Source organism: Acinonyx jubatus, chromosome X (genome assembly GCF_027475565.1).
Source record: "Acinonyx jubatus isolate Ajub_Pintada_27869175 chromosome X, VMU_Ajub_asm_v1.0, whole genome shotgun sequence".
NCBI classification, from domain to species: Eukaryota; Metazoa; Chordata; class Mammalia; order Carnivora; family Felidae; genus Acinonyx; species Acinonyx jubatus.
Window position 1 is genome coordinate 116,962,346 of NC_069389.1, and position 11,074 is coordinate 116,973,419.

The following is an 11,074-nucleotide window of genomic DNA, read 5'->3' on the forward strand; positions in this document are numbered from 1 at the left end:
ATCATAGTCCAGGTGCTGGTTTAATGAGAGCATTTCCAATTGTCTTGTCTGTTCCACTGTCGCCTTAAGAAAGCGTATCACAGCACTGCAGCAGTTTACTGTGAAAAATTTTAAGAGAAGAAATTTGAGAATATGGAAGAGATTATTCCACAAGGCTATGAAATTCTGACTCAAAAATCAAGAAGCATTATAGTCACCTGAAGAATAAGGTTCATCTCTGATCAGACTATATAGAGACACTGAAACATGGACCAAAAACGTGAGCATGATACATGCAAGTCTGGGGTTTTCAAATTTTAGTGGAAATATTGCCTGTCAAAGCCATTAATGCTGTTAGCGTATATATTACTATATATGCCTTTGGCATATATGTGTCAACCCTGAGGTCAAAGAGTCAGAGAAAACAAGTTGGCTTATTTTGAGAGGACTGTAGATAAAGTAGCGTCCTTGGGGGAAAACGGAGTTTCGCTTTAAGGTTAGAGGTAGAGAATATTGAGGAGATTGCTAGCTATGATGTCAGAGTTCTAGAAGGGTAGGGATGTGGATAGATACCTAGCGACAGAAATTCAGAGAAGTGTGAAGACACACGGAGAAGGAAGTAGAGCTCTCTTGGAGCTTGTAATTTGGATGATGACCAAAAACAATGGATAGGTGAGAAATGGGATGAGTTCTAAACTAGGCCAGACCTCAGGAGGTTTGGCCACTAGTAAGAATGATTCAAAGTTTACTACAAAGCCAGAACATGGCTATAGAGTGGGTATCCATGAGATACCGGACGCCTGGTGTAAATGAACAGGCATAGCTCCCCATACCTCCTGCTCTCTCACACAGGACTGTCCAGAGGTTGTGGTTCGGTGGGCTCATTGGTTTGAGTAGCAGTGGTCAAAGGCAGGTTTTGAAGTACCATCAAAGTGTAATAAGAAATCAGTGCAGTTGACCCTTAAACAACACAGGTTTGAGCTGTGTAGCTGCACTTGTGTGGCATATATATATATATATATATATATATATATATGTATATATACACACACATGTATGTATATACACACACATAATGTATATGTGTGTGTGTATATATATATACACATGTACATACATACAGTACTGTAAATGTGTTTTCTCTTCCTTATGATTTTCTTAATAACACTTTCTTTTTTCTAGCTCACTTTAAGAACACAGTGTATACTACATGTAATGTACAAAATGTGTGTTAATCGGCTATTTCTGTTATTGGTAAGGCTTCCCGTCAATAATAGGCTATTAGTAGTTAGTGTTTGGGGAAACCCAAAGTTATGTGTGGATTTTTCATTGTGCAGAGGGTTGGAACTCCTAACCCCTGTGTTGTTCAAGGGTCAACTGTATATTACTTTGAGATGGATTAATGATGTTTTGTCATTTTAACCGCTTCCGCATTTGCTAGAGAACCTGGGTAGATTTATGAGTGGCTTGACAAAATGGGACAGCGATTGTCCAATGACCTTTCAAAATATATTAGTTGGGTGGTCATTTTATTTGTTATTCCCATCCGGTCGCGTAGTGTCTTGGGAAATCAACGTCTATTCCGTGGTAGTAACAACATGGCAGGCTAGACAACGTACAAAAGAAATTCAATTTTGTTGGAACATAATTTATTATTGCTACCTCCTTAATCAGAAAGTTAGGATAGTATTCAATAATTTGATCGATTAACTTTTTCTTTATGCCCATGCAAACAAATTGTCCTGCGTGTCTCCAAACAGAGATACCAATTTTGGGGCTTGAGGTAAAATGTGAGTGTTGTTTATGTGATGATTATTTTGTATGTAATAAATTATGCTCATATTTTTCTACGTGATTATTGCCATTACTCTAAAGTTTCAAGTCTTTTGTTGCTTTACAGTTTCATATTTTAATTCTTCAATAAATCTGGAATTCGTTCTATAATATGAATATAGTATGAAGGGAGATCCCAATTTTATATTTTTGTTAACATGTTGACAATTTGTCTTCAGCAACGTTCATGGAATCTAGCTTTTTCTACGTTGATCACTGATGGTCTTTTAAATCATCTGCCAATTCCTGGGCTCTGTGTCTGAGGTATCTGTTCATTATCATTTATTTTCCATCTCTTCTTAGGCTAGTCCCGCTTTTAACTACTCTATCTTTATGTTATAATCTCAAGTAGGGTTAACGCCCTGTTCTTACTCTCCTCTGTGAAATTCTTTTAGATTTTCTTACAGTTGAATTTAGAATAGTTTTGACAGATTTAAAGAAAAAACTCCTGCTCAAGTTGTCTCTGTAATTGTACTAAATGCATGTCGTAACTTAATATTACTTGGCATTCTTACGGTATTCAGTTTTCTTTTCAGAAAGCATGAATTCTTCATGTTTTCGAGTCCTCTTTTATGTCTATCGATACCATGTTGTACTTTTTGTCATGATGTGCCCCACTTCCCAGTCTTATGTTAAGGAATATTTTGTTGTCGTTATTTCTGCTGGGTCGGGCTGTTGTCGTTATTTTATTTGTTCTCCCAAAGGCTGCAGACTTAAAGATACTGAAGGATATATTATCTCTTTCTGTGTCTACTAGAGGTCTCCAGGAAGAATCAAACAAAGCATTTGTGCATACATTAGAACGCTATATTGCTGAATGTATTTCAGCAGTTCATTGGTTTTCTGAGGAACTATTTTCCATTCTCTCTGCAGCAGTGATTTGACTTTTCAAAATACAAATATAGTGTGAAGTTAACAGACCATGAAAAAAATCTTAAAGGAGAACAGAACATTTCTCTGACATTAACAGACTTAGTATAACTTCTTGATGTGACAGTAATCTATCTTTGCTGGGAGAAATGCAAACATACTGTTATTCATTCTTTCAACAAACATGGTGAGAGTGCCTTCTGCTAGACATCTGCTACTTCCAGAGTGAGGTACTGGGGACAAAAAGGAAGCATCATGCAAATTTGAGTAAAGCATAGTTGCCAGACTTGTCGAGGTCAGAGTCTAGTGGAGGTGACAGGCACACAAGTGATGCAGTTTGTGATACAGTTTGTGGTGTTTTTCATAGAGGCGAGACAGAGTGCTCTAGGGTTGTAATAAAGGGACGTACTCATTTTGCACAGAGGAAAATCTCCTGTGATGTGACATTGGAGCTAGGTTTTTAAGGTTGAGTAGAAATTTAACTGGCTGAACCCAACACGAGTGAGATTTAAAAGTAGAGGGCTTCGGTGTATTCATTTGATCAACCAATATGTACTGAGTACTTACTATGTGTGCCAGGCACTGTTCTAGGCACTGGAGATACAGCAGTGCAAAAGACTGATAAAATCCAAGCCCTCATGAAGCTCATATCCTGGTAAGGGTGACTTCCGTTAAACAGTTATACATAACATAATTTTACATAGTATATATTCTATAAAGAAGAGAGAGTAGAAAGAGAACACTGGAGCGGGCATGTGCATAGCTTATTATTTTAGACAGAATGGTCATTCAAGGAAAGGAATAGAGTAAAGGAACAATGCAAGCAAAGATGGGGGGGAGAACATTAGTGAGCAGAAGGAAATCAAGTGAAAGGCTACTATAGGAACAAGCTTGGGGGCCTATTCAGAGAAGAGTGAACAGATCGATGTAGCATTTAGATACACAGTACAAGCACCGAGGTAGATTGGAGACAGAATAAGAAGGGTCCTGTATGCCATACCAAAGTGGTTTAATTTTGTCTCCTTTTTTCCTGCTTTATTGAGAAATAACTGACATCTAATGTTGTGTCAATTTAAGGTAGGCTGCATGTTGGTTTGATACATTTATATGTTGCAAAAGAATTACCGACATTGCATTAGCTATTACCTGCATCATGACATCTAATTGCCATTGCTTTTAGGTGGGGAGAACATTTAAGATCTATTCACTCGAGGGTGCTTGGGTGGCTCAGTTGGTTAAGCATCTGACTCTTGGTTTCAGCTCAGGTCATGACCTCACGGTTCGTGAGTTCCAGCCCTGCATCCAGCTCTGCACTGTCAGCAAGGAGCCTGCGTGGGATTCTCTCTCTCTCTCTCTCTCTCTCTCTCTCTCTCTCTCTCTCCACCCCCCTCACTCCCTCCCTCACTCATTCTCTCTCTCTCTCAAAATAAATAAACTTAAAAAAAACATCTATTCGCTTAGCAATTTTCAATTATGTAATACAGTATTGGCTATAATTGCTATGATCCCATTAGATCCTGAGAACTTACTCATTTTATAACTGGAAGTTTGTATCTTTGACCTATATCTCCCTTTTTTCCCTACCCTTCATGGTAACTACCATTGTAGCCTGTTTCTATGAGTTTGGCTCTTTCAGCTTCCGCATATAAGTGATATCATATGGTATTTGTCTTTCTCTGTCTGACTTACTTCACTTAGCGTAATGCCCTCCATGTCATAAGGTCCATCCACATCACAAATTGCAGAATGTTCTTTCTCATGGTTGAATACACATATATCACATTTTCTTTATCCATTCATCCATCGATGGACACTTTTCCCCATGTCTTGGCTATTGTGAATAATGCTGAAATGGGTGTAGAGATATCCCTTTGAGGTCTCATTTTTGTTTTGTTTGAATATATACCCAGAAGTGGGATTGCTTGCTAATATAACATTTCTATCTTTAAAGGTTATTTATTTATTTTGAGACAGAGAGCACATGTGCATGTGTGTGTGAACAGGGGAGGGGCAGAGAGAGAGAGAGAGGGAGAGAGAGAACCCAAGCAAGCCCACACTGTCAGTGCTGAGGCCGACGTGGGGCTCAATCCCACAAACCGTGAGATCATGGCCTGAGCCGAAATCAAGAGTCAGATGCTTCACTGACTGAGCCACCAAGGCACCCCTTGGTGCCTGTTTTTAATCGATCGAGGAACCTCCATATTGTGTTTCATAGTGGCTGCACCAATTTACATTTCCATCGACAGTACACAAGCATTCCCCTTTCTTCACATCCTTACCAACACTTGTTATTTCTTGTCTTTTCAATCAGAGCCATTCTACCAGGTGTGAGGTGATATGTCTTTGTGGTTTTTCCTGATAATTAGTGATGATTCATGATGTTGATCATCTTGGCATTAATTTTATTCTTTAAGTAATGGGAACCGTCGCTTGTTTTAAAGGAAAGGTGATTGGAATGATTGTTGATCATTTGGAATATGGTTGAGAACAAGAAAAAATTAGAGGCGACATGGCAACTTAGGAAGAGTACATAATATTGGCAAGGATGTTCTTGGCCTAAATAAAGACAGTGGCAGCAGTATGAGAGAAGAAGGGGTGGCTTTGAGATGTGCAGAAAAACTTGACAAGAATGTAGGCATCATGAGGGAAGGGATTTTTGGTCATTGCAACATCCCCAAGCATCTAGAACACTGACTTCACATGATAGATCCTCACTAACTATCTGTTGGATGAATGGGGAATTTGGCGGCTGACTAGGTGTTTTGGAGGGAAATGAATGAAAAGTATCTTTGAGGCAGTGATAGAAGATGATGCTCAGCTTTTTCTAGATGAGTGATGAAGTGTAGAGTGATGCCATCAGGTAGGGTAGGCAAATCTGGCAATAAGATGGACTGGCAGTGGGGAGGGGGTAAGGAGGGAGAACCATGCCTAATATGTTTTGGGGTGAAACTGGTTGGGATGATTTCCCACAAGCCGTGTATATTCCGTGATTAAACTGTGCATCTCTAGAACGCCTGGCTGCAAGAGTTTTTTTCAGCATGGGCAATTTTACCTGGACCATCCTGTGGTTTGCTGTGCGTCTTCTAGGGGAGGAGTGCAAAGAAACAGACTGATGGACGCAAGTGGCCACCTAAGCGGATGGAAACTCCTTCCACTCTTTGGTAATGGTTAGGGGAGGTTGAGAAAGAGAAACAGGTGACTCTAAAATTTTGCCTTTTATACACTATTATTGCAAAATGCTATCTTTAGCTATCTGACGGGAGTCCCCGTTGATTTAGGCCAGGCTCCAGTCCCAAGAAGGACTCAACAGCCACTTACATGTCGGAGTAAATGCCAGGACGACTGACTGCTTGTACCACCCATTAATCCCCTCAGCAAGTACCTCCACTTGATATTGGATTTACTGGGAGGAAATGCGTTTTCTGTGCTGAGTTCAGAGAATAATCTAGCACTTTCCAGTGAGGGTTAACAGTTCCTCCTAAAGACAAACTAAAATGTGAAAGGGAGAACACTGGAAAGAGATTAGATCTTTAAACTAGCCTTACCTCTCCAGCTTCCATCTCAATCAGGCACTCCGTGCGTTGGCTCCGTTGGGGGAAATCTCTTATTTTTTAAATTTCTCTCTATTTCTATTTGTTTACGTTAGATAGCATTTACTGTCAAAGTGGTTAATCGTTTCGAATTGCGGTTTTTAGAGCTGATCGCAATAAGAAATAAAAGTTTTGCCAAAGAGAATTCTCGCTTTTTAAAGTATATGACTGTTCGCACTTTGATCTTCGCAGATATGACTATATGGCAGCCCGCGGAGGCAGAGTGCTGGGTCAAGTGGTACACCAGGAGGCAGGAGTGTCAGTAGAGAAGGCAAATGGCCTAGAGCCGAGGCAGGACGATGTCGCTGTGTGTCCTCTGCAGCTTACCAGACCCACCAGTCGGGCACTTGCCTCTTATCAGAACTACGAGAATACAGCACCCCCTCAAGCTTTTCTTGAGTTTGAAGGACTGGAAGAGCTTATCAAAACTCCCCCAAACGATTCACCCACTGGAGAATACAGGTGCAACTTTCTGTGGTCAAATGCGGGTGACGACAGCTATCGAGACCAGAGCCAACAAAGGAGCTCAGTCTACAGTCCCTCTCTGCTCAGTTGCCTGGACTCGACGGAAGATAAGAGGGTGGCATGTGACACAACCGACTATTATCAGATGACACAAGCTACAAGGCCCCAAGCGGAGGAGGGATCCTCCAACAAGTGGAAAAACAACAGAAAACTACAGAGAGAGAAAAGAGTGCCGATTCGGAGAGCACCACGCAGCGTTCCAGATCCAGTGCCTGAGAGAAAAAGAACAGCTCCCATTAACCCTGCATATACGATTCGAAAGTCAAGAGTCGTCAACAGAGTCCACATGAGGCCATATAGGGATAGGGTGATTCACTTACTGGCCCTGAAGGCCTACAAGAAATCTGAACTGCTTCTTCGGCTTCAGAAAGACGGCATCACCAAAGATGACGAGAACACCCTCGGGGAAATTCTGCAGCAGGTAGCCAATTTGAATACTCAGAATTTTTCATATACCTTAAAGGATTACGTTTTTAAAGAGGTCCACAAAGACTGGCCTGGGTATAGTGAACTAGACAGGCAGTCGTTGGAGTTGGTGCTCTCCAGAAAAGCAGACATAGTTCAGCATGCTTCTGGCACCAATCACAGAGCATCTTCTGGAGGTTCTGCTACAGCTAAAGCATTGGAGGACGAGTTTTCCAACTTAGCTCATATTAATTTATCAAGGAAAAAGGTTCGAATATCTCACCTGACAACTGCAACACAGTCACTCTCAAGTAGTCATTCCGTTAACACCAGGGCAGAGCCTCCCGTAGGCCTCTCGCCACCTTCTGGAGCTACTGCCAATGTTCTCCCTCCTCCACCGCCCCCCACCCACCTTCCCCTTCCAAATCCTCCTCAGCCTGCATGTGCCAGCAGCAATTCTAGCAGCTTTTCAGGAGGACCTGGCACTCAAGATCCAGGCGTTGACAGTTTTAGTCGAAATAGGAAAATCTTTCTGAGGCAGCAGGGAAGACATACTACCCTGGAAACATTGCCCCCAACCTCTGTCCAAAGAAAGTATCTGAAGCGTAAGAAGGAAATGCACGTGATGTCCTACAAGAAGTCCAAATATAAATTTAGAGAACACAAAGCAGAGAAGCAAGAGCACGATGCGGAGACGATGGAGGAACAGAAGACAGATCCGGACCGACGAGGGGAAAGTGCGCAGCCAAACCCTAATGACGAAGTTGAACAAGTTTGCACTGCTTCCGGTGAAACTTGGTCAGCATCTGGATGCCCCGATTATTTGGCTCACTACGTCACTGTAGTGTCTTTGGAGCAGCGGCAGCACTACGCGCAGGAATTTAGAGCAGAATATGATGAGTATCAGGCCTTGCATACCAAGATGCTAAGTCTATCTCGAATATTTACTAAGCTGGATTTCAAAAGGAAGCACCTCTCTCCAGACTCAAAAGAATATCAGGAAATTAATAAGAAAATCTCTCTGGAATATGAAAAGATGACATGGATTAATCCCAATTATGGTGGAGAAAAACAAAGATGCCAGTACCTTTATAACAAGCTGGCTCACATTAAAAGATTAATAAAAGATTACGACCAGCAGCAAGTGCTAGGATCAGAATAAATAAACACAAGCCGATTTGTTGAAAATACTGAATTACTTGCTCTAGGATTCTAAAGGGATGAAACCACTCTGTCGAAACATTCAGGAGTACCACTTTAATTTTTTCTTTCTTTTTATCTTTCTCTTTATTTTAATGTTCATTTTTGATGTTTATGTTCATTTGGTTTTATGTTGCTTTATGTTTGTGTATTTTTTAATGTTATGTTATTTTTCTTTTTTGTTTCTTTTTCCTTTGCTTTTCTGTACCCCTGAAGCTGTCTCATATGATCCTTTTTACACCTAAAACTTGTGTTTTCACTCCCTTAAAAAAAACATACCAAGGATTCAGTATCTTTGAGTCACATTAAAAAAAATAAAAGCCTCTAATGAGTAATATGAAGTCATAGCGTCTTTTTCTCTGACCTTTAATGCAAAAGCATCCTTAAAACATAGAAGTTTGGAAATTTGCACAGAATACCATGATTCTTCGAACAGTACCCATTTTCATTTCATTAAGTTTCTTCGTTGACCTTGCTTGACACTGTTCCTTGCATTTATGTTAGGGAACACGTTACGTGCTCAAACATGCAAAGACTTTGAGCTAACAATTCAAATTGTGTCGTCTTTTCAAAGCGCTATCATTTGCAATAGGAAACATCGTTTCCCAGGCTAAGTTTTTAAATGTCTTCAAAGATTTGAGTCCTGTCCTCACTAGATATTTGTCTCCAACATCCCAAAGACCACTGGTACATACCAAAGAATAGGTTATGTATGATACGAAGACTAGTGACAAAATGAAAACTTAGAAACTTACCCACCAACTTAGGAATTAGAACATTCCCATTGCTATCATAGCTACCTTTGTTTTCCTGTCATCTACCCTGCGTCCCTGCGTCCCCCAAGAACTGGCAAACACTTCCTCAAATTTACTTTTACCTTTCCCTTGCTTTTTTAAAATACTTCCACTATATTTATAAGCATCCCTAAACAGTATATTGTTCAGTTTTTTTATCTTTGTGAAAATGATGTCATACTGCCTGTAGTCGTCACCTTAGATCTTTCAGTCATTCTTAGGTTTCTGGGATTTCTTTATGCTGATGTAGAAAGCTGTAGCTTATTCATTTTCTCACTTCTCTGTTGAGTCATCATGTGACCTCAGCATAATTTAGTTATCCGTTCTCTTGCGATGAGAGATTGGGTTGCTTCCCAGCTTTTGTTACTACCCACAATGTTGCTGGGAACATTTTTTTTCCCACATTTATCCCTTTCTGTCATTTGTGCTCTTATGTTCGTGTCTTTTTATTCTCTACATATTTTATTTTTAAAGTATTTATTTATTTTGAGAGAGAGAGAGAGAGAGAGAACGAGTGGGAGAAGGGCAGAGAGAGAGGGAGAAGGGAGAGAGAGAGAATCTCAAGCAGGTTCTGTGCTGTCAGCGCAGAGCCCGACGTGGGGCTCGATCTCACAAACTGCGAGATCATGGCCCGAGCCAAAATCAGGAGTTGGATGCTTAACTGACTGAGCCACCCAGGTGCCCTGTATTCTCCTCTGTCTATTTTAAATCCCACAGGAATTTATTATTGCTTCTGTACGGTCAATATTTATTTAGATGCATATGCGTTTTCCATTGCTTTTCAGGCTTTCCTCCATTTTCTTATTTATGACTGAGATGATTTTCTTTTTTCATAAAAAGCTCTCTTTGTCCTTTAACATAGGCTCTGCTGGAAGCGAATCCTCTCACTTTGGTGCGCATGCCCTGCCAGTCGATCTTTACGTTTGAAGGACGGGTTAACTAGATACAGAATTCTAAGTCGGTGGTTGCTTTTGTTGGCAGCATAAAACTAGAATTCCATTTCTGTTTGGTTTCATTCATGTGGAGGGACTTAGCTGTCAATCTTATTGTTCCTCCACTGATGGTCCTGTGTCTTTTTCCTACATGCGTTTTCGGCTTTCCTTCCTGTCTTTGGTTCTCAGTAGTGTCATTGAGATGTATCTAGTCGTGATCTTTGTTATTCATCCTGCTTGGGGTTCAGAGTGCTTCTTGAAACTGGTTTGATGCAGTACATTAGGCTTGGAAAGTTCTCTACTAATATTTCTGTAAATATTGCTTCTCCCCCATTCTTTCTCATTTTCTTTTCATGTTCCTTATGTCTCTTCTGGTCACTTCTGTAATCCCTATCTTTTCTCTTCATGTTTCCATCTGTATGTTTTCTCTGGACCTAACTTCTAGCTCTCTTATCTTTCTTAGCTGTAACGGGCCCCATGCTTTGTCAGAAAAAGTTTTTGTCTTTATAAAAGTATCGTGCTAATTCAGACTGGAGGTATATCGACTTAAAATGGGGAGTGGAAGGGCTGGAATAAAAGTACAGTCAGAAAATATGTATAAATAATTCCACAGAAAAGAAAGAGTATTTAAAATCACTGGCTGGTTTATTAATTTTATTGCCGTGATGCTCATAAATGCTATGTTTCAAAATAGAAAATATACTACCTACCTACCTCCCTACATGTGTACCACATAGGTAGCTTGATGTATAATGGACACTTACTAAAAGGCAATTGCAATTAATCGCTATGATGCTGTTGCTGCATAATGCTGCCACAAACTTAGCAACTCAAAATGACGAGCATTTACTTATCGTCTCACAGTTTCTGTGGGTCATAAGCCCTGGCACAATTTAGCTGGGGGTTCCTCTGCTTCGGGATTTCACATGAGGCTGCACTGGAGATG

At 40.5% G+C, this 11,074-nt stretch overlaps 1 protein-coding gene across 1 annotated transcript; it reads left to right on the forward strand.

The window, feature by feature from the left end:
• Positions 1-539: 539 nt before the first annotated feature.
• Positions 540-8,678, forward strand: LOC106986732 (RNA polymerase II elongation factor ELL2-like). Its single transcript, XM_015084925.3, has 2 exons — positions 540-651; positions 6,465-8,678. Exons 1-2 carry the CDS (start codon positions 644-646, stop codon positions 8,362-8,364), a joined length of 1,908 nt encoding a protein of 635 aa, XP_014940411.2. The 5' UTR covers positions 540-643; the 3' UTR covers positions 8,365-8,678.
• Positions 8,679-11,074: the final 2,396 nt, after the last annotated feature.